The sequence below is a fragment of the Cryptotermes secundus genome, unplaced genomic scaffold, assembly GCF_002891405.2.
Source record: "Cryptotermes secundus unplaced genomic scaffold, Csec_1.0 scaffold514, whole genome shotgun sequence".
Classification (NCBI taxonomy): Eukaryota; Metazoa; Arthropoda; class Insecta; order Blattodea; family Kalotermitidae; genus Cryptotermes; species Cryptotermes secundus.
The window spans coordinates 22,397-47,478 of record NW_019739218.1 but is presented as its reverse complement, the minus strand read 5'-3'; the positions used below and the strand labels follow the sequence as shown (position 1 = coordinate 47,478).

Here is a 25,082-nt window from a genome sequence, read left to right as displayed (position 1 = left end):
TGGAAAGTAACTTAATTTTGTTTTCCTTCTTGCGGCAATAAAGTCTTAGTTGTTAGGATAGTCTGGCTATGTAGCAAATGGATAAAAGAAATACGTAAACAGATTTTTGTTGCAAAACACCTTGGAATGTCTATGAACAATTCGAGAGCAGAGTGCTTTAAATGTTTCGACTTACCTCGCTGCTAAGGATCATAACTGCATGGTTGAAGTGGTGATGCTCCATTGTGTTTGTGGTCCCGTACAGTAACACCAGCGCAGAGCCCGTCCTGGAAAAGACTCAGGAAAGTAACGCCTTCCACAGGACACAAGCTAACGTATTACGAAACATCATGAAGTTACTATTATGGTTCTAGAGCCCTTTTTTTGGGCCGTGGCCGCTTTTTTAGTTTCTTGATCTCATACACAGTTGGTAGGACTCCTTGGACGGGGGATCAGCCAGTCGCAAGGCCGCCACCTACATGCACAGCAACATAAACACAGAATAAAAGCACAGATACAACCATGCCTTGAGTGGAATTCGAACTCACGATCCCACGATCCCAGCGTTCGAGAAGACCGTTCATGACTTAGACCGCGCGGCCACCGTGATTGACATGCATCATTTCACTAAATAACAAAATTTGGATACGAAACGAAAGTAAGGACTACATAAAAATATTTATTTCATTTACTCTCTACTTTCGTCATGCTGTCTAGCTCCCAGCATATATTTCGCCTTGTCAGTACTTATACAAGCAGGCTGGGTACCTCGAAACTTAAAAATATCCAACTTCCTGCTTGCCAAATAAACCATAACAACATGGCGGACACTGCAACATGTGACGTGACAGCGACACTAGCGCCACTCAATACAGGATTCCGAAATGCTCACTAGCATTAGGGATCCGAGACGTATAATCCTATCAAATTAATTTATTTACAGTGGGTTCTTGTGGTATATTTACGATACTGTTGGTAACTCGGATTTTTTGCGTCTAATGGTAAGATAATTTTTAAATGGACATGAATCGGGGGAAAACGGCCGTAATTTCATCGAAGTGCTATCCCGACATTTGTCTGGAGTGACTGAGGAAAACTACGAAAAATAACAATGGTGTCAACTGATTTCCCTACCGAGATTCGAAGCAAGCATCTCCTAGACACAAAACTAGAGCTTTATAATTACATAAACCTGTTCGGTTTACAAACATGGCGACGGCGCAAAACTTCAGGTTATGCCCAACAGATATGACGTAGACAGAATATATGCTTCAGCAATATATTTTTCACAAAAATAAAATAAATTAAGGATAACACTTGCACAGTCAGTGAAGAGTAAGGCTTACTTCTCCTGGAAAGCGTTGTTTGTTCCTCGGTGGTCCAAGTCGTGACATAAGCAGCCGACGAACATCCCCAGCACTTCAAGGTCGCTGAATGTACCCTTCATCTCGCACCCCTGTGGCAACAGAAGGCGAAGCAATGTCAGGTTTTAACCACTTGTCTGGCAAAGCATCAGAAAACAAGAAGTTCTGGGAAGAACTAATAGCTTATTTTCCTTTCACTTCAATTTAAGTATTTTATGAAATTAATAAGAGAACTTTGGTATACATGCGTAATAACGTCAATAGAACAACACAATTTGAGAGGCTGTAGTGTTGGCATTACTGATGGGAGTGATTCATGAAGTGCGCCGTTCAGATGATCTCAAGTGGCATGATATACCTGCCAAGTTTAATGAATATCGGTTCAGGCATTCAAGAAATATTAAGGCTATTACCTCAACAATTTGAGAGGCTGTAGTGTTAGCATTACTGGCAGGAGGGATTTATGGAGTATGCCGTTGAGGTGGCCTCAGGTGGCATATTATATGAACCAAGTTTCATAAAGATTTGTTCATGAACTCAAAAGTTGTTATGGAGATATTCACATAGACACAAAGACACAGAGACATTGACACACAGAAAGGAAGATGAATTCATAAGCCTAAGTTACTTTTAAACTAAGGAAATTAAGCCAAAAAACCCAGTAGCAGCCATAATCTGGGCACGACACGGAATCAGACAGACCCCGTGACTAAACTAAGAATGTGATATAGCGACACAGTTCAGGACTTTGATAGTTCAAGGAGTGAAACGCACTGTAGCTTTCCTGAAAATATTCTCTTCAGAACAAAAATTAAAAGTAAAGAAACGGTAAAGCTATCCTTGTAACAGGCAGTGGAGGCCCATAGGGTTGTGAGAAGTCGAGGCTCCCGCGTTTTCTAGACAGTCGGCTCACAGATAGCGTTGGGGTTTTTAGCCTTATTCGCCGGCCGCCATCTAGACCCCAGGGCCATAGTGACGCTTGAAGGATTAGGTCAATAAAAGCAAATTAAATTCCAATAAAAATATTCGTACAGGAAGTAACGGAAAGGTGGAGAACATTGCAGAACGAGCAGCTTCATAATAATATTTACACTTTTCAGGGAAATCAAATCAAGATTAATGAGAAGCATGTGTGGTTCTTATGGTGACTATTCCGGGTTGTGGCGCCGTGTAGTCCGGAGGCAGCCGGACATTCCGAGGAACTTATCGCCTCAAGCTTCAGACTCTAAGAATAAGCCAAGCAAGAAGCCAGCAGAAGCAAGCGACAAGCTTACGTTGTGTTGCACCATCCCAATGCGTCTCACATGCACACTTATGTTGAAATCTTAAAATTCATATTTTTAAATTGTTTTTCACATCACTGTGGTACACTACATGTTTCGAACGATATGGTCATCAGATGCTTCGAAAATTTCTGCTCTAAACAGCTGCATTTCCGCCATTCAATACAATTTCAAATATCTGAACACGGCACGTAAGTGGAATCACCCAGCACTGCAAACGCACATTACAGGGGTGTATAAAAGAGCATATTTTGGAATTGTTGAGGAGCCCCACCTTCCGCACACAAAATGAACAAAATAACAGAAAATATATCAGAATTCAGCAACAGAATATAATACTCTAATTTCAAAGTCTGAAATAAAATATTAAGTGCATTAAACCCTCGCTAATCTGGATTAATTTGGGGATGGGTCATCCGCATTAAGCGATAATCCGAATTAATAAAACAAAACATAGCCCTAAAAGATACAAATAAATCTTAGAACACAAATAAATGAAAAAATATCAATGTAGAATTTTTTATTTAAAAAAAAAGAAGACACTAGAAACTGGAATCCAGGGTCGCCTTCATCCAGCTCAAGCTAATCTTGGATATTTCCTTGCGTTGTTTCAGTCTCTCCAGTTACCCTCAACACAGTCTGAAAGTCTTCTTGCATTAATCCCTCTTGCTCCTACCTCCCACGTGTCGTTAGAAGTGTGTACTCAACTGTAAATAGAGTCTTTAATGTAAGATTTGAGGCTTTCACGGCGGTGACTATGAAGAAAGCAGTCGTCTGGGATTTGACACCGTGTATATGTTGTGTTAACCGACGTTTCGGAGGAACGTATCGCCTCCATCTTCAGGGTAGAAGGAAAAATATAAGNTCACGGTCTCTTCGCTTGCGGATTTCTTATATTTTTCCTTCTACCCTGAAGATGGAGGCGATACGTTCCTCCGAAACGTCGGTTAACACCACATATACACGGTGCCAAATCCCAGAAGACTGCTTTCTTCAGAGTCTTTAGTGTTTCATATTTCAATCCGGATTAACTGTAACCGGGTTAACGAGAGTTTACTGTAATATCACATAAACTAAAAATCAGTTAACGAGATTTGAAATTGTCATGGGGACGGTGACTATAAATACTATAATTTGTGCTCGTGAAGTCATGTAGTCTGGTAAAAGTTTACGGGAATTTCAGAGGAATGCAATGTCTCTATATTCACCAAAGAAGGTATGTTAATTACATTTCTGTAGTTTAAACAAAACTCACGCGACCTGCAACAAACGGATTACCACCAGTCAGTGTTTTGTAGGCTTCGTAATAGTGTATACAACGAAATTAAAAAAAGGGGCAGTCGGTAGGGCGAATGGCTACGGGCTGGAAGAACGTTGGATTGCAGGTGAAGTCCCTTTCCTTCCTTCCTTGGCACTACAGCCCCAGTGGGCCTAGACCTACCTCCATGAACTTCTCCGTTCACTTCGGTTTTTCTAGATCTTACACATTCGGTAGGATTCCTTGGGCGGGTGATCAGCTCGTCACAAGGCCTCTACCTGTACACAAACATAGAAAAACGTACACACACAAACTAAATATCCATGCCCTGAGTTGGATTCGAACCCACGATCCCGGTTTCCAAGCGAGCGAAGACAGCGCATGCCTTAGACCGCTCGGCTACCGTGACCGGCAACTTTACCTTTACCTTTCACTTTTATTGGGCACGGTATATTTCAGGCGGTTAGTCGTCGGTTTCCCAGGTCACGTCTCGTGAGATCTGTGGTGGACAAAATGGCACTGACGCAATTCGCATTCCGCCTGCTCACCAGGTAACGTCTCGTGAGATCTGTGGTGGACAAAATGGCACTGACGCAATTCGCATTCCGCCGGCTCACCAGGTCAGGTCTCGTGAGATCTGTGGTAGACAAAATGGCACTGACGCAATTCGCATTCCGCCGGCTTCCCAGGTTCATTAATCATCATAATTTTCGACGTTACATAGTTTGAACTTTGACAGCGCCTTTAAATAAAAAAAGTCCGATATCCACAGTCCGTGTCGCTCGGGACATTGCGTAATATAAAGCAAGAAGACGACGATACAAGAAATAACAAAGAAGTGTATTGATTTTCTTATAGAGATGTATAGGAGCTGTAGGCAAGGACCGCCTCTAAACACATGCTCATGTACAACACTCGTTCTGTACGTGGAACGCAGCCGACAGGCATATTCTGAATATGTGAGTGTTGAGCGAACTGGGGTCCGAAGCAATATTTAGATATTATTGTGACCTGATACCCGAAGATCGAAATAGTGAAACCAGATGAGACGTCGATTAGTAGACAACGGCTCGGTAAACAAGTTTCCGCGGTAACGGATAAGCAAGCAACAATATAGAAATTATTGGGAAAGATGTTTTCCATTCGGTCCGTGAAAAGTAGTTATAAAGAAAAGTTCAGTTGAGAATAGTCAGTGGAAATATAAGAGGCTTAAACTTGGCGGTGATCAAGCATACGACCGCTCAAATGACTAGACAGCTGTTGTAGCAGGAGCTATTAATGAGAGGGCGTGATCTGCTGTACTGAGCCCGGACTGACGGAAGCCTTGTATATGCTGCATATACATACTAAACATGTAAAATGTAAATTGTACATACTGACAACATACTTAATTGTAAGATTTGAGGCTTTCACGGCGGTGACTATGAAGAAAGCCTGCTTTTACCGTTTCTCACGGTCTCTTCTCTTGCATATTTCTTATGTTTTTTCTTCTATCCTGAAGATGGAGGCGATACGTTCCTCCGAAACGTCGGTTAACACCACATATACACGGTGCCAAATCCCAGAAGACTGCTTTCTTCAACATACTTATTACTTCTGATTGTGACTCTGGCAAACGACAGGCCCGTCCTCTCGTCAGAGAGAGAGAGCGCCCACACCAACAAACCTCCAACTGTCTGACAGTAATAACGAGCTGGTCTTACGCAGCAGATGGGCGCTTTAAGGCTCCCACACACCAGAGCGATCGTGGTGGCGGTGGCGGTGGCGGTGGCGATAAAGTCATCTCACACCAACAGCGCGGTGGTAGCGATCAGTTTGAAAAATCGCGTAGACACAACATCGTAAACGGCGCATCGATTATCTCGTCTGGAAGAAGCGTTACTTTTGGCAGGGGCAGTTGATGATGTGGAGCAGCAGCAAGCAATGTAATTATTCGTTTTACTGTGTATAATTGGAGAAATTTGAGAAGTTATTACAAATATTAACATCACAATTATAATATTTTTCAAAAAGAAGCGTAAGAAAACGTGGATTCACGACCTCAATCTGCTTCGTGAACATGAAGAACTTCATACTTTATATCGGAAACTGCGGCAACATGAAGAACGGTTCTATATTTACTTTCGGATGCCAATTGAATGTTTTGATGATCTACTGGACCTAATTAAGGGAGATGTTATGTCATTTTACTTCTTCAATAAGTTGCTCTGTTGTTGTACTCATTGTTCATGCTAACATACAGCGACGCAGGCAGCGGTCAAACTCGACAAGCTGCATCTGATCGCCACCGCGGAGTAGAACGCTGCACTGTCCGGAACACTGCCTGCAAGATCGCTGCCTGTCTGAAAGCGTCTGTAAGTTCAGCAGGAATTATCTGACGGCCACCGCCACCGCGATCGCTCTGGTGTGTGGGAGCCTTTATTCCAAGACAGACTGGCCGATTGACCGTCGATCGTAACATAACTTTGACCGGAATTCCAAGTGAGCAGTTAGTCGAGAGCTGAGCCATACAAAGAAGGCTGACAAGTTGGCTCTACGTGCTCAGTTGGCGGTAGGGCTGTGAAGAGAAGACTTTACATGCACTGTAATTAGCGAGACTGTTGTAGTTCCTGTGTTAAAAGCCGCTGCCAGGAAACAGGTAGTGGAGACTATAATAGACTAAGAGCACTAGTTTGTGTAACAACGAACTGTAAAATGTGGAAATAGCGACAGAGTTATTGTTGTTTGTAGTACGACCTGTATGTTTTCAATAAATCCAATAATCCAAAACCCCGTCTATAGACACGAACACCTAAAACGTGACATTATTAACTCCTTCATTGCTAACGACAAAATGTTTCGTCACTACCCTGTGAATGTTCCTGAGAAATTTAAGCGAAGATAAAATTTTCTGATATCTCTTGTCTGTGTGATATGTTGCTGCCGACCCTTACCAGGTCAGTCATTCTTGGTCTTGGACCCCATGGGACCCGTGACCCATATTTTTCTGTCTCACGAGTTCTCCTGCCATCTCTTGATAACCCGCGCCAACAATTTATGATCTTTGAATCTCCACAGAACACACAGGAGATGGGTTTTCTGTTCCGGAAGAGAATTTGGCGCTGAAGGATTCAACAATATCTACTTGTATTTCTCATGTACATCAAGGAGAATTTGTTTCCACAAGAAATAAGTTAAATCGGCAAACATTTACACTCTTTAACAGATTTTACGTGATTTTGCGTACAGTACAGATATATCATCTAACGTACCTCCAAGTGGGTGTGAGAAAGGCGACCCCAAATTTGGTTAAGTTCTTATCTTAGCACACAAAAAGCATAAATCATAGTTTATGAAAATGAGTTGGAATTAGTTCCTACATTAATGCAATGCACACTGTCACGTATCCGGTGTTCCGTGATTAATAATAAAGGGTTTTGGATTAGATGATGGCCCATCAATCCTTATATGCGTCACAATGTGTACAACCGCTGCCTGGGATGTGATGCCGTGTGCTCTGGAATAAATTTACCAACGTTTCGGCTGTCCCTCCTGCCTCCACCTTCAGTGCAGAAGAATATGCTAAGTGGCAATAGCCCTGGACGCATTGTCTGTGAGCTAAATTAAACTTATCGGAATCCTGACAGTGTCCTGTAAGACATTGTTAAGAGCGTCCTCTGTCAGAGCGCCTGTTGCCTACTCCAGCCCACTGAGAATGTGGCCAGTAGGCAGCTTCGCGACGGACACAGCTTATTTCAAGCCTTTTCCCAGAACTGAGCACCCAGTGTCCTTACTTGGTAAGTTGCTCAGTCTAAGAAACTCTTCCTCCCGTCAGCCGGCTGTGTCTAACGCATGCGCTGTATGTATGTGGCGCCACTGGCTAGATACGACCACTGAGATCGGAGAAGCCTTCAGCCAAACCCACGTGCAACGCCGGTAGTTTAAATAATGAGAAAGCAGGTTCTTCCGAAACTGATTAACTGACTACCATGTAGGAGTTAAGGTTCTCAAAGCAGTGGTTATGGGACACAGAGATGTGTAGTCCGTTGCAAATTCAAGGCACTTCTTGATATCTGCTTCGTGTTGGCTTCTTAGACCCTCAAGATATCGGCGATATTTTCCCTCCGAAACGTCGTTTGTTTCAACGGACTACCCGTTCTATGTCCCATAAAATAGACTTCGTCAACTATCTACCAGATTACAAGGCGTCACAGCCCATAAGAGACAGTGCCTAGTGTTAGATACCTGAAAACACCCAAATGTTACAATTCGAGCCACTCCGCTTTCCGGTTGGAGTTTCATTTGTGTTTTTTTTCCTTCAGGACTAGGCCACGCATGTGCTGAGGAGTTCCTAACTTTTCGACAAATCTGGCAGCTGCCATATTCATGGTTGTTTATTTCTTGAGGCTATTTGGCAGTGATTTCAAGATAGGTATTTTCGTCGGAGCTGAAGCCTAGTCAACATCCCTCATCTCTGTCCAACTTATAACTTCGCATACACATTAATTTGCATGTGACGTCAGAACTCGGAATCAGACCCTGTCGACTGCTGAAGGTTTTCCACCTTCAACTGTAGAATATTTGCTTTGTGCAAGGTTCTCCGAGTGGCAGGTAATTCCAGTTAGGTCCATGTGACTTCCGATGAAAGAAATTTCATCAATGGACACTCCTGCGAATTTGAATTCATGCATAGCGATTTTCATGCAATAAACTGCGACAAAAACTTAAAAAAGTTTTAACACGAAACTTCTGGAACACTAGGCACACACATGCACACACAGACTGGATGTACTCAGCGCCCAGGCAAGTCATACATGCATACACTCACCATGAGAATTGCAAACATGACTTGGGCCACATTGAAGGCATGCCTCCAGTTGTGGTATGGAACATCTCTGTAGTTCCTCTTGACCGTGATCAGGAAACGGTACAGCGTCTGCAACATGAGCATTTCGCTTAGGGAAGAACAGTAACTTCAACTGTATGTACTTCCTGAGGCTCTCAGTAGTTCAGAGTGTACAGCATACACTGGCGCTATAAATGGTAAAGAAGATGTAGAAGGAGGGTCCAATCGATATTGTCACGTGATTCAGTGACTATAGACAGGTTTTGGATTGATGACCGGATTTATTGGACTCTTTTGATACAATGCGTGACTACACTTTTACAGTTTACTGTTACACACACTAGTTTCCACAGTCACATGTTCACTGCCGTTGCTTGGTAGCGGTTTTCCAACGGCGGACGTTCCCCTTCCTCTGGGTTCTCGAATTTTCCCGGCTTCATCTACCGGTTTCTAACAGCAAGAGCTCACAGCTACTGAGCCCCAGTGCTTATCTCACTAACTCACTCGCTCACCATCTAACTCTACTCACTGACTGACCTTCTCAGAGTTAAGAGTCAGAGTCAGAGTTACTTTACGATTGGCGGTTTATCGCCAATCAGTTCATCTTGACGCCAAGCTCCTTGAGGACCCCGACCAGAGTTCTTTTTGCAACTGAACCCTTGCGGTAATAGTCCTTTAGTATCAACCTTTCTGACTTGAGGATAGGTTTGTTGGTTATGAAGATGCCTCGCCTTTGTCAAGTGTACGTATTGCACGTATATCATGTTACTGAAAATTATTCCTTGTGCAATATACACAAGTACTCTGCCAGTATCTGCACTAACTTGTCCCACTTATAACATCTCGGCACGGACCGCACAGAAAACCCCGTTCTGTTGCTGCGCAATTGTTGTTTTCAGTCTGCTAGGGTTCCCATGTGATCGCTACTCAGCCATTGCCTAACAACGGAGTGTAGTTATTTGTTTCGTGGTCACTGCCTTGCTGAGGGTCTGCATATGTCACAATATATGTGTTACAGTCATTAAGTTCGTGGACTGTGGTTTTATCGCGTCTTCTTCATTTCAAGGGGAAAGCTCTAGATCGCATCAAGGGGAGGAACTGTTTTGGAAGAGACTGTGGATCTGTCGTCTTGATAGATTACAGATGAATGAATGAATTACAAGGCATACACTTACACAGATCCTCATCGGCCCTCAAAATAGTTGCCGTTGGCCTCTATGCAAGTCTGCCAACGTTGATATAGCTGCCGAAAATACTGTTGAAGCATATTGGCAGGAAATTCCCGTACTGCATCTCTTGTGGCACTGACGACCTCCTCGGACTACTGAAATCTACGACCACGTAACTTTTCTTTCAAACGGTGAAAGAGAAAGAAATCGCATGGTGCGAGATCAGGTGAGAACGGAGGTTGTGGAAAAATGGTGACCTGTTGCCTTTCCACTTCCTCTTGGACAAGAAGAGAGCGATGTGCAGGGGCGTTGTCGTGTATCAACAGCCAATTCTTCCTTTGCCAAAGCTCAGGACGCTTAGGACGAACTGAATCGCGTACACTGATAAGGATACCCTAGTACCTGTCCTTGTTTACAGTTGCTCCGTGTGGGATAAATTCCATGTGAACAATTCCCGACGAGTCGAAAAACAATTCAAGCATTACCTTACTTTTGACCTGTCCTGCCGCGGTTTCTTCTTTCTTGGCGATGATGGCGATTTCCAGGTGGCCGATTGTCGCTTCAGTTGCTGATCGTAAAGAAAACACCGCCTTTCGTCTCCTGTGATGATCCGGTTGAGAAACGTCTCATCTTCGTCAGCACTACTTATCAGACCACCACAAATGGTCATGCGATTGTCACGTTGGTCTTGCGTCAGGATGCGTGCAACACAGTGCTCGGTAACGCGCGACATGTTCAGGTCATCAGTGAGAATTTTGTGGCACATACCTTGGCTTATCCCTACTGCTGCTGTAATATTATCTATCAATTGTGAGCGGTTGGCACGTACCATAGTTGCAAATTCTATCTTGCGTTCAGTTCTGACCGCTTTTGGCCGACCACTACGCTCATCATCCTCCAAGCTGTCTCTCCCCTGTGCAAAACGTCGGTGCCACTTAAACACGGCACTGCGGCCAAAAGCTTCTTCGCCGTACACTTGCTTCATCATGTTAAACGTTTCACTAGAGGATCTGCCTAGTTTTTGGCAGAACTTGATGTTTGCTCGTTTTCAAACTGCCACATTTTCGATTTCCGTCTCACTGAGTCACGATAGACAGTGTCGCAGCCGAGATTGGAACGGAGTACCCCTTGTAAGCGATTCAGAGCTTTATCGCTGCGCCAGGACGTTCGGTTGATTTGCTGTACTCTCCCGGCATGTGCCTGGAGAGCCTGAGCAAGATAAAGAGAAATCATAGCGAGGATAAGCCGGGCTCAGGTTCCCGTATACTTTAATTTCGTTGTAAAGGGTGATTCTAAATTACTGTTGGAATTTCAGTGGCCTACAATTTTCAAACTTTACGTGCCATGAAAGGCGCGAATGTTGATTCTATAGGCAATAAAACTTCTTCGGTTATAATCTCACATTCCTTAAAAATTATTATTTCGTTGTTTCCGGTTTGAAAATTATAGGCCACGGGAACACTGACAATAATTTATAATCACGCTGTATAAAAGATAGATCTGATAATACGTTATTGGGCTATCAGCAGTATTTTTTTTCCTTGGCACTACAGCCCCAGTGGGCCTAGGCCTACCTCCATGAACTTCTCCGTTCACTTCGGTTTTTCTAGATCTTACACATTCGGTAGGACTCCTTGGGCGGGTGATCAGCTCGTCGCAAGGCCTCTACCTGTACACAAACACAGAAAAACGCACACACACAAACTAAACATCCATGTTCTGAGTGGGATTCGAACCCACGATCCCGGTTTCCAAGCGAGCGAAAACAGTAATGCCTTAGACCGCTCGGCTACCGTGACCGACATCAGCTGTATTACCTAGTTAAAAATTATTTAACTCTCAGGTACCATGTGACATATTACCCTGATGCTGGGGACAAAGTTGATACCTGAAAAATCAATAATTTTTAACAATTTACATGGCTGATAACCCGGGAATATTTTATTAATTTGAGCCCCCCTTGACATCTTCAGATCTTACTTCGAATGGTTTGTTACATGTTACGATACAGCTCTGCATTAAGATGACTACGCATCAACATGGATTCCTGCTTGGACAACTCTGAATTCACTTCTATATTAGCCTCCTTACGAGTGTCACGAAAGATTCTGTTTATCTTTGCTGTTCTTAGCCAATTAGGCACTACGCCATAAAGGCGTATGGAGGAGTAGATATGCTGTAAAAAAGGAAAGTTATCCCTGTACCAGGCCATGAAGGCCCATAGGGTTGTGAGACGTTCAGGGTCCCACATTATCTAGACAATCGGCTCAAAGATGGCAGTAAGGTTATCAGCCTTACGCGCCGGCCGCGCTTTACTCCCCAGGAAAATTATTTAATTAATTCCTGGTACTCATTTCTGTTAGAGGCTGAGTCGACCCCAGGGTCATAGTGCGGCTGGTAAGATTAGGTGAATTGGAAAAAATCCAGTGACCTCATTGGAACTTGAACCCGCGAACTTCCGGCTTGTAGCATAGTGCCTCAGTGTATAGATACATATTTTCTTGACCTCGGCACTGGTTGGAGGTGAATGGTCAGCTTCACACACTGGCTGCTTTACCCCTGGGGAAAGAGCCCCTGTACCAATTGGATAGGAGATTGGGTGGACCCCAGAGCCGGTCTGGACGACGTGGAGAACAGAAAATTCTTGACCCTACCGGGACTCGAACTCCGATCCCTCGGTTGTCCAGTCCGTAGCCGGTCGCTGTACCGACTACGATAACCCGGCTACCTTTGCTGCACTTATGATAAATATAAATGTTACCAGAACCAAAATAAGCGGCATGGCAAAAGAACTTACCTCCTTCTCAATGCTGAATTTCTTCACTAACCCGAGATCAAGAAACATGCTCACAGCTGCCAGGAGCATCTCGTCGCTTTCTAGGGAGAAATCGTCAAATGTGAGGGAGTAAAGGTTCAATTCATCGGCGCAAGGCACTGGCCTGTCCTGAAATCACGCAGCACAGTTACAATAGAGAAATGTTTATGTACTGACCAACACGGTACAAAACGACACTTATATGTTAACTTTGTATAGTGGTTACTGCATGTAAACGTTAAAGCTTTTCCTGAACAGGCCTTGAAGGCCCATAGGGGTGTGAGAGGTCGAGGATTCCACATTTTCTAGACAGTCGGTTCACAGATGGCAGAAAGGTTGCCAAGGCTTACGCACCTGCCGCCCTTTATCCCCCAGGAATCTTCCGGGTACTCATTTCTGTTAGAGGCTGAGTGGATGCCAGGGCCACATTGCGGCTGGAAGCAACAATTGGTTGTTACGTTAACCCAAAAGTAGATAAGTTTAGAGCTTCCACCTCATCGTTACGCTACTTTTTATATATATTGTGGCATATCTGCTCAACGCAAGAACTGTGGAGCCAGGGAAACAACCACTGATAGGTAACGGCTGTGTAACACGTAACAATGCAGTAACCGTTGGAAGCGGTGATTTCTGGGCGGTCCCTGCCAATGTTATGTAACGGGGATCTCACGCAGCAAGAATTAGTCGAGTTAGATAGGCATCATCTGCTTTGCAAAGCCTGAGGACTTGTGTGTAGTACAAAAGGAATAATTTTCAATATGTGCGAAATGTACACTCGATGAAAGGTCAAGCATATTCATAGGAGACAACCCCACCTTCCCGTCAGAGAGGATGTTACATAAGGACTATTACCGCGAGAGTTAAGTTGGGGGAAAAATCTCTATTCGTGGGCTTGAAGGGCTTTACTCCAAGAAAAACTGTTGGAGATAAACCGCCAGTCGTAAAATAACTTCAGAGAGCCCTGAGACAGCAGTTAGGGGAGTAGGGGATTAGTGTAAGATGGCCGCCAGTCTACGAGGACGTGAACCCAGAAGCAAGGGAACGTCCGCAGTTGGATGCCGCTGCCAAGCAACGTGATTGAGAATACTAGTCTGTGTGTGGTGGTGTTCTCTGAAGTGTAGTCACGAGCTATAAAGGTGCGCAACAAATCGAGTTACCATTCCCAACCCCATCTATCGTCACTTAACACGTGACAATACACGTATATACGTAAAATGAAGGGAATTTGTTGAGTGTTGTATTTGTTTAAAGCAGCAACAAATAAACACCGGAAACAAGTACTCAAGTCACTGTCATGCCGTAAGAGAATAGCCTATTTACCTCAGGTCTATTCAATGCCCCGGTCCCGTTCAGTGTCTGCTGATGCCTTGGAATAGACGTTTCTACTATTGGCAGAATTTCCAAACCACATTATCGCCACATTCAGCATCCGTCCTCATATTTCCCTTGTAGGTGGATATTAAGTAATTTCACAATGCTATATCAACTACAGCTGTTATCGTAGAATTATAGGAGAGGATGATCGATTTCGGTGAAATTGAAAGGTCTGAGGACGAAGCGGTCGTGGTCGATTTCAGGGCTCAGAGTTAACTAATAAGGACTTAGAAAACGGGATTTTTTTTTTTCGTTAAGACAATCGGTGTAAGGATCCGAGATTCAAACCGGGACCCAATATTCCAGATGAGCAGAATATGGCGTACGTCTTTTGCGTCTAGAAGAAATGAACGCGTAGTTGTGGGAACCCAAGTAAAACTGAAGTAGAAGAGAAAATATTTGGAAGAGTAATAAAAGAAAAGCCGGAGAAAGAAATTACAAGGGAAAATAAGAAAAATACGGAGCGGCTCTACCGTGTGTGAACAATATATTTGTGCTGAGAGAGTGCAGAGAGAAATTCGCCAGGAAAAAGAAAGTGTTCACAAGTTCGCACTCGTGTATCCAAGGAAAACATACGAATACAAATGCGAGAGGCTGTGAGAAGCTGTAATATTTCAACAGAGCCGAGTTAATGAAGCTTCTCCACACAAATATAACGACACGACGTGACGTCGTGCCATAGCTCAGGCTACTAGTACCCGGCTTCTCACCGCGACGGTCCGGGTTCAATCCCATGTCAGGTTATGTGGGATTTGTGGTGGACAAATTGCCACTGAGGCGAGTTTTCTACGAGGGTTTCGGTTTCCCATGCCAATTCTCATTCCACCGACTGCTCCATACTCATCATTATCCATCATCCGGGACTGGTACAGTAAGTAAAATAGTGGCCGACGTACCCAGTGGGCTCAACCTCAACCCATCCCAAGAAACTAAAAAAACAAAAAATAATGCATGGGGTAGGGAACGGACTCAGGATAGCTGCAGACTAGCAAAAGAAAAAGTAAAACGATACCTGTAAAAGAAAGGCTTTAGAAGTCCATGGGGTTGTGAGACGCCGAGGCTCCAATATTTTTCTACACAATCGGCTCACAGACGGCGGTGAGGTCAGCCTTACCTGCCGGCCGCCTTTTACCTCAATGAAGATTCTTGGCACTCATTTCTGTTAGAGGTTGAGTCGACCTTAGAGGCCATAGTGCGGCTGGAAGAATTAGATCCAATGAATACAATGACCTCATCGGGAATCGAACCCGCCAACCTTCCAGCTAGTATCGTAGTGTCGGAACCAACTACTCTACCGGGTGCCCCTGTAATTACAAGTAAATAGCGATATTGGCGATACTGAAAATAATGACCGGCACAAACAGCGTGAACCTTCATAACTGATGTTCGTTTCCTTCTGAATAAGGGCAACACTGCGATGAATCAATAGCGTTTGATTGACTACGCATAAGAAGAACAAGGACCTGCGTAGCCCATTTTTGTGTCAGAGCATGTGGGAACTGGTAATATTTACAGAAAGACAGGAAAGGAGGTCTGACGAATGTTGCTGATTACGAGCGCTCTGAGCGTCCTTTGTCTGTAGCTTGTGTTGCAAGTTAAGGAACACATCCATCAGCGCATACAGGACAACTGAAATGCTTTATTCTGATGGAATTACGAAAAGTGAGAACCAGTCAAGTGGGAAGAAGAATGATTGCGCAGAATATATCGCGGGTTCGATTCCCGATGAGGTCACTGAATTTCTCAATTGACCTGACCCTTCTAGTCGCACTATCACCCTGGGGTCGACTCAGCCTCTAACAGAAATGTGTACCAGCAATCTTCCTGGGGGGTAAAGGGTGTCCGGCGCGTAAAACTGACAACCTCACCGCCATGTGTGAATTGACTGTCTAGAGAAAATGTTGGAGCCTCGACGTCTGAGATCCATATGGGCCTCCACGGCTTGTTATAGGGACNCCTCTAACAGAAATGTGTACCAGGAATCTTCCTGGGGGGTAAAGGGTGTCCGGCGCTTAAGGCTGACAACCTCACCGCCACGTGTGAGCTGACTGTCTAGAGAAAATGTGGGAGTCTCGACGTCTGACAACCATATGGACCTCCACGGCTTGTTACAGGGATATCTTTACCTATTTTTTACTTGTAATTATATTTAGCGTCTCTCATACCATTTTATGTGAACGTGACACACAAATAGGCCCGTCTTTTTCTGCTCCAGCACATCTCATAGTTGGAAGGGGGGGATACTATGCAACGCTGCTAGAGACGAGGTTATGTATGTATGTAAGGGGTGGGCCACAAAAACCGGCCCCACACTGCGACCTTCAGTGATCTATTACCTACCGAGGTTATATATAGCGTAGACTGATGCGATGGTTTGAGAATGATGAATTGGGAGTAATTTGAAAGGAAGTTGTCGTTGCCTAACCGAGATGCTACGTCAGCATCCGTGTAGAAGGGCTGAAGAAAATCACGAAAATCCTCTCATCAGGATAACCTGTATCTTGGCCGAATTCTAACCGAGCACCTCTCCCATGACTTGATGTGACTTAGCTCCTATAGTTCCGAGTGGAACATAGGGCTCCTGTGAAGCTTCTCCATCTTCTCCTCTAGTTTGCCAGTGCCAGTTCTCCTATTTCCCCTTCTATCGTCCTTCTCCAAGTTTCCGTGGCCGTCCTCTCCTTGCAGCATCTTGGAGGTTCCAATCTAATGCACCTTTCTCTATGGCGCCAGCTGGTTTCCTTAAAATGTGTCCGACCCATCTTTCTAATTTTGATGTCAATTGGTTCTTGTTTTGTGATTTCCTACAGTCATTTTATATTGTGTCTGGCTTTCTTATGTTTAAAATAATGGTCCCACCATAGCTCAAGCGGTTAGTCGTTGGCGTCCCACCGCGGAGGCCCGGGTTCGAACACGTGTCTCGTCAAGTGGGATTTGTGGTGGACAAAGTGGGGCTAGGGCTGGTTTTCTCCGAATATTTTGGTTTCCCTTGCAAATCTTCATTCCACCAAATTTCCGTCATCATAATCACCCGGGGCTGGTACAATAGCCCGATAAGTGACTGACGTGCCAAGTGGACCCAGCTGGACTCCACCCCTACTATGCGAATAAAAGAAATGTTTAAAATATATCTTAAACATCTATTTACAAAGCTTTGTAATTTGTTAAGTTTTTGTTAATACTTTCCATGTTTCACAGGCATAAAAGAGAACGGGTTTTAAATTAGTATTAAAAATTTGTAATTTAGTTATCTTTGAACCTCTCGCATACAAATGTACAATGTTACGGCTAGACTAACCAGTTCGGCCACGAGATGTTGCTGCATGAACGAGAGGCTGTGATGGTACTGCACTGATCGATTTGCAAGATGAGCAACTGACGTGACTGGAGGTTGCCATTAGATGTGCGGGTTGCCGCTAATCTCCTCCTTCATCAATCTTGTGCAAATACGTAACGGAACTAGAAATTTACATTTCGAATACCGACATATTCCAGGAAACCGATTTTCATACATTTCACGTAAAACAGACACAAAGCTACTTGTTTGTTTTCCTACAAGCCTACTTCTCTTTCAGAAAACCATTCTTACAAAGATGGGGGCATACTTCGTATCAAAAACTACGTAAGTTTCATTTCTTTAACATTGCCTTGCTAAAGTAAATGACACTAATACAATTGCTAAATTGAACTGATAAAAATTTCTGCTTCATATTATTAACATCTCGGACTTACGTCTCCCCTTGGAGACTCGCTATCTAAACTCAGGAAAATGTTGCGATAGTACCTTAAACGAGGTCACAATTATTTTCTTCCATATTCAGTAATCATCCTACAATCGGACAGTTGACAGTTTTGAGTTTCTAAGTGCGTCATTAAATTAAAAAATATATATTTTGCTTGGAATTTTGTTCCCGTTGGCCAGGGTCCTGATATCCATCACAGCGTGGCAGCACATTCGTCACGTGGTTTTATGTAGTGTGGATACAGACGGCTTTTGGATTGATAACCGGATTTACTGAACTCTTTAATACAGCGCTTGACCGCCCTTTACAGTTCACTATTACACATAGTCACGTATTCACTAGCCGTTGCTTGGTAGCGGTTTGCAACGACAGACGGTGCTCTTCCTCTGGATTCCCGAACTGTCTCCGTGCCTCAGCTACGAACTTCTCACAGCAACAGCTCACAACAATTGAATTCTCTGACTAACCCACCAATTAACTCACTAACTCGTCACTGACTGCATGCACAACAGAAAAACCGGTAAGAAACAGGTGAGACGCGTACTTGTAGTACACTGATATGTAACCAGTTTGTAAATGTACACACAGCGTAAAAGATTCGGCACTTTTACGCTTACTGAGTTCACATAGTCCATCTGTGAATATCAGCTTCAGATTTTCTCGTAAATATCTTAAAAAATTAAGCTTTTGAGTAAATGAAGGTTGCAAAGTCACAGAGTGTAGACTAAAGAAGCGAGACCACCACAATTGACATGCGAACATCTGTGATCTTGAAATGTTGTAGCCGACTACGACTAGCATGTTTAATCGTTTGTGTATTTTTTTTATTTATTAATTTGGCTCGAGGTATGCAAGTATGTCTTCGTGCTTGGAGGGGTTTCGCAAGGTCTGGAGGCAGAAATCTGAGCACAAGGAATTTTCTGTCATAATAAGTCACTTCTAGACGTGTCCTGTCAGCCGGAGCACATCCTGGGACTGATAGCTTCCAGTTGAAGAGACGCATTATGTGATTTTCATTAGTTATAAGGAACAGCAATGCTTATATTCCATGTAAGGGCCAGGAAATCTGTTCGAATCCAGCCAGCTGGCACTCAGGGACTTGTGTTAACTAACTAACTTGCTTATGAAGCTGAGCCCTTCTTGAGGAGCTGCTAGTTGTGCAGCTATTCAAGAACTTCCCAGCATTTTATGGTACCCGAAGGTTCATTACCGTGTTCACAACAGCCCTCCACTGGTCCCTATCCTGAGCCAGATCCATCCAGTCCATATAATCCCATCTTATCTCTCTAAAATACATTTTAACATTGCTCACCCACCAACGTCTTGGTCTTCTTAGTGGTCTCTTTCTTTCTGTATTTCCCACCAATATCCTATATGCATTCTTCTTCTCCCTCATCCGTCCTGCATGCCCTTCCCACCTCATCTTCTTTGACTTGATCATTCTAATTATACTTGGCGGAGAGTACAAGTTATGACGTTCCTCATTATGTAGTTTTATCCAACTTCCTGTCATTTCATCCCTCTTCGGTCCATACATTCTCCTCAACACCCTGTTCTCAAACACCCTCAGTCTATGTTCCTCCCTTAATGTCAGAGACAAAGTTTGACAACCATGCAGAACCACAAGCAAAATAATAGTTTTTATATTCTAATTTTTATGTTTTTGGACAGCAGACGAGAAAACAAAAGGTTCTGAACTGAATGGGAGCAAGCGTTACCCGAGTGCAGTCTCCTCCTAATTCTTTTCTGAATCAAAGTTTGATTTGTTATCGTCGTTAAATGTGTCATATTTTCAAAGGATCTGTTAGCTATCTCCGTGTTATGATTTTGCCCTGCATTCTTGTGATAAGACAGCAACATATACTTAGCATTTTTCGCGTTTCGATCCGGATTGTCAGACATCTGGATTAACCGTAACCGGATTAGCGAAGGTTTAATGTAATTCTGCTCTTATACAAAAACTTCGAAGCTGAACTCTTACAGACCACAATTATAAATTACTTATCTTTTCTTATTGTGATCTTCCACTGAAATATTTTCGTCCAAAATAACGTAATGGTCTAGAATAAACACAATAAAAACTCCGTGGTTTTAGTCCGCAAGCGAACCGTACCGACCGAGCGACCGCAGCGTGTCGGCGAAGTCAGTGCCAACTTTAGCGGATAGAGGGTCTCGCGTGGTCAGCGCAACGAATCATGACGAACGTTAATTTCGGTTTTCTACACCGGAGCCACTATTTCCCTGAAATAACTCCTCAATTATCCTCACGAGGGTGAGTGGACCCCGTTCCCGAACCACTACTTCTCAGAAAATCTGGCAGCTCTGGGAATCGAACCCGGACCTCTGAATCTGTAATCAGGAACTCTGACAACTAGACCACAGATGCGGTCGAATAAACACAATCATTTACAGTACATTTAATTAAATACATTTTTATATAGGCTACAGGTTCGAGGAAATTTCGTTTAATTACGCTCGAGAAAAAGGGGCTTCGGCCATCTTCGTTGATTGTTGGGAAGAGCCCTGCTTATTGTTGAATATAGGTCCTACATTCTCTGAAATGCATGCATACCATCTCTTTCGTTTAATTAACTAAAAAAAGTAAAAATTTGCGAGAACGCTTATCGGAAATTGATACATTCTGTACGTTGTCACATAGTGTCAGCTATCGTTCAAGGTTTACATACCAGGAACATAAACGTCACAGCAAATATAATCAAAATTTCTGTGACAGCTCTCAATTTCAATGTGGCATATACTGAATACCCAGGTTGTCAGTCAGGTTTACGCTGTCAGTTTCTGAAGTTTAACTTCGGCGTTTAAGGTTTAGACTATTCGTATGTCGAAAGTATTTCAGTGCATCTGACGACGTACTTCATGTCGAAACAGTTCTAACATAAGACGTCGCTAATCCACGGAAACCAGTGTCAAACTTGTACATATATTTATTTCTTACTCAGTATCTCATATTTTGATGTACATGAAGACAAAAGAACTGGGATGGAAAGAGAATCATGGAATTCAAAATGTTGGCATCGAAGACTCCCAGGGGAATAGAATAGTAGATCAGAGGAAAGTGCTGAAAATTTGGGAAAATTATATTTCAGAACTATATGATCGACCTAATCGGCCAGAAACCTTAGAAGTTGAACCGGAAGAAGAAGTAGATACAGACGAGAAAGGACCATATATTTTACAAAGTGAGGTGGAAAAAGCTATCAAGGAAATGAGGAAGGGAAAGGCTACAGGAGATGATGATGTACCTGGAGATGTGCTCAAGTTACTGGGAGAAGGTGGTTTGAAAACACTGACAAAACTAATGAACACCATATATGCAAGTGGAGAGTGGCCCAAGGACTTTACAGAAGTTACAATGATTGCCTTAAAGAAAAAGACAAAAGCTACAAAATGCAGCGACCATCGCACAATAAGTCTTATTGCACATACAGCAAAGATAATAGCAAAGATACTTAAAAGAAGAATTGAAAGGAAAATAGAGGATGTACTTGGAGAAGATCAGTTTGGATTTAGAAGAGGAAAAGGAACCAGGGATGCAATTGGGATGATGAGAATTATAGCGGAACGAACTTTGGAGATAGATGAAGAACTGTGTGTTTGCTTCATAGACTGGCAGAAGGCATTTGACCGGGTAAACTGGACCAAATTAATGCAGATCCTGAAAGAAACAGGTATCGATTGGCATGAAAGAAGATTGATTAGCAAATTGTACATGGATCAGAAAGTTAGAGTACGACTGGACAGGGGGGAGACAGGAAGTGTGCAGATTGGAAGAGGAGTTCGACAAGGATGCTGTTTATCACCAATTCTGTTCAACTTGTACAGCGAATGCCTTACCAAGGAAGCTCTGGATGGGCTCGGTGACTTCAAAGTAGGAGGGCAAATTATTCAAACTGTGAAATATGCAGATGACCTTGTGTTAATGGCTAAGGAAGAAACTGTGCTACAGGGCATGATTGATAGACTAATTGAAATTGGAAGGTGCTATGGCATGGAAATGAATGTGGAGAAAACAAAAGTAATGAAAATTTCGAGACAACCAACCCCAGTCACAATAAAGATAGACCAAAAACAAGTGGAGAATGTGAAATGTTTTAAATATTTGGGTAGCTTGTTAACAGATGATGGAAGGTGTACTTGTGAAATTAAATCCAGGATTGCCATGGCAAAAGCTGCATTTAGCAAGAAGAAGAATCTTTTTACCAGCAAATTGGACTTAAATTTGAGGAAGAAACTAGTGAAATGCTACATTTGGAGCATAGCTCTGTATGGGGCTGAAACATGGACACTTAGGGCAGTAGATCAGAAACATCTGGAAAGTTTCGAAATGTGGTGTTGGAGAAGAATGGAGAAGATCAGTTGGACCGATTATGTGAGAAATGAAGAAGTGTTAATTAGAGTCAGTGAGCAGAGGAATATCCTACATGAAATAAGAAAACGGAAGGCTAATTGGATTGGTCATGTTTTACGCAGAAACTGCCTTCTAAAAGAAGCTATCGAAGGAAAGATAGATGGGCGGATAGAAGTGACAAGAAGACGAGGAAGAAGACGTAAGAAGATGCTGGATGACCTTGGGGACAGAAGAGGATACTGTCATTTGAAGGAGAAAGTTCTAGATCGCATTAAGTGGAGGAATTGTTTTGAAAGAGACTGTGGACCTGTCGTCTTGACAGATTACTGATGATGATGATGATCTCATATTAATTCTAAGGTACGACATTCGATTCCAGTTTCCTATTATTTAACTACAAGCGTGTACAATTTTAGAATTTATTTATTTACTGGTTCACCTCTTCCGCTCTTTTTCGTATATTCTTCATTCTCCTACACAATTACATAATGTATCGTGTACACCCATTACTGGGTAACGACCTCGAAACAACGAAATAACATCCCTGCTAGAAAACAGATTTTTAATAAACAGGTGTACGCAACTGTTGCTGGGAAATGGGCATGTTCCCATGGAAACGACTGGAGCAGCAACAGAAGAGCCGTGCCGAGGGGATATAAGCGGGAAAAGTTTAGGAGTTAGATCAGCTGTAAGGCAGTCTGTGAAGAGAAGACTTGGTGCAGTTGAAGATTCTCCAGAGTTAGAAGACGTTACTTTGAAACGACTAGTGACAGCAGATTGAAAAGAATTAGCGTGTGCTGCAGTAATTTGTAAAGTGCGGAAATAGCGATAGTGTTATAGTTGTTTGTAGTTAAGACCTGCAGGGGGTCAATAAATCCAATCTCCAAACCAAAACCCCGTCGATAGTCACTCTAACATGTGACAATATTTTCCTGTTATCTCCCTTTGATAGAGCCACGTCTCAGGTATTTATATAGCTGTACTCATACTGACATGGGTTGTCCAGTGATTGAGGTCAGCTCTTTCAAAGAGATCCAAGAGAGTGGGTGCCTCCCCTCCCTCACCTGAGTACGGAAACACGTGCAGTTGTCAAAACGCTGTATTCTCTAGCTTTTAGAATACCTAATGACGGACAAAATCCAAAAACCCAGTAATTCTGAGTGTAATACACCATCTTCAAACCTTTATAATCTGAAAATAATGGCACATAACTTCGAAGATTCATTTTTCATACAGATACGAGATGATTTGTATATAAATAAGTATAATTAAATATTGTACCGTGCAGAGACGTTGCTATGCAGCGACAACGAGATGGGTGGATATACAAGGGCCGCTTCTCGGTAACGGCTCAGTAAACACGTTCTCGCGAAACAAACAGAACACCCGTTGTTAAAGGAGCAGATTCTTAATAATGCAACTCTTGGACTATAACAATGGGAGAGCTGTGTTTTCCAGAAGTGGTCGCATACAAGGGACTTAGTCCCACCCCACTAGCAATAAAAAAATAGTTCAGTTCTGTAAGGGAGACTATGAAGAAAAGAGTTAGTTGCTAGAGCACTATTTTGAAAGCCCGGCTCTAAAGGGAAGAATTTATATGTGATACTTGGAGTGTGTAATTCAGCGATACTGTTGTAGTTCCTGTGTTAAGGTCCGTTTCCAGGAAACAGCTAGTGGAGACTGTAATACTCGAAGGACACTAGTCTGTGTGTGCCAGTGACTTGTAAAGTGATAGTGTTATAGTTATTTGTAGTTGCGACCTGAAAGTGGTCAACAAAATCACCAATCCGAACCCCGTCTGTAGTCACAATTCAGACATGTGGCAATATAATCTCATATGGTTGTTTAACATTTATTTAATAATATCCGTATTTATCTGTAATCCGATTTCTTAACTTCATTCATAATTCCGTTGTGCTCAGTGAAAACTGCTTGGAGTGCGAAACGGGTCTATGGCCAAGTGAAACTGGGGAACACTGAAGTGCGGCGTGTCTTCGGAAAGTTGACTGATTAGACAAATTACACCATGACCAGGGCAGTGTTTAATGGTTTCTCGTTATGTCGTTTCCATGGACACCAAACGCATAACTAATCACAGATATCTCTGAGTATAATCGATAGAGGCTACATCGATTATCCTATCAGGCTGTCTTTGTACTTCTGGAAGTTCACCATGTTGAGAATTATAAATGTGTAGTGTACGGTTCTGATTTGAAACATATTTGTACTTGGCGGGAAACAGGCCGTGCAGGCCCATATGATTGTGAGACGTCGAGGCTCCGACATTTCTAGACAATCGGCTCACAGATGGCGGTGAGGTTGTCAGCCCTACGCGCCGCCCACCTTTAACCCCTATGAAGATTCCTGGTACTCATTTCTATTAGAGGCTGAGTCGACCCCAGGGGCTTAGTAAGGCTGGATGGATTAGGTCTTTTGAAAAATCCAATAACTTCATCGGGACTTAAACCCAAGACCTTCCGGCTTGTAGCATAGAACCTCAACCAACTACGCTACCGCATGTCCCATCGAAATGTTACCGTGTTACTATTAATGGTACACGTATAAGGTAATGGAAGTGTAGGGAAGTTAACTTACTTATTAATATTTTATAATTAGTGCAAGGTATTTATTTTATTCAACTGATTAACATCAAAGCAGTATTGGCAATCTCGCGCTCTTTTATCTGCCACTCTTTACTGTAATATTTAATAATTTAATTAATTTCTCCTTAACCACTGATTGTATCTGAAATTAAAGTATATTCAGTATAATATTAATTGAAGAAGATAAAGTTCAGAATTTTAAAGGTAAATTCTAAGTTTCTGAGAATTGTCATTTATTTTTGGAGAACTGGAAATTTAACATCTCAAAAATTATAACAGTTAGATATATAGAATAAGCTAGGC

The 25,082-nt window shown here is 42.9% G+C and overlaps 1 protein-coding gene across 1 annotated transcript in view; it reads right to left on the bottom strand.

Annotated features, from left to right (window-relative positions):
• The window catches only part of LOC111871721 (dual 3',5'-cyclic-AMP and -GMP phosphodiesterase 11A), a gene marked incomplete at its 5' end in the record, with an annotated part of 50,814 nt that overhangs the window by 4,230 nt on the left and 21,502 nt on the right, over nt 1-25,082 (bottom strand). The window contains 4 exons of the mRNA XM_023865013.2: nt 176-266; nt 1,326-1,435; nt 8,692-8,799; nt 12,676-12,822. Of these exons, the coding sequence (XP_023720781.1) occupies nt 176-266; nt 1,326-1,435; nt 8,692-8,799; nt 12,676-12,822 (456 nt within the window). The remainder of the gene's footprint in view (nt 1-175; nt 267-1,325; nt 1,436-8,691; nt 8,800-12,675; nt 12,823-25,082) is intronic.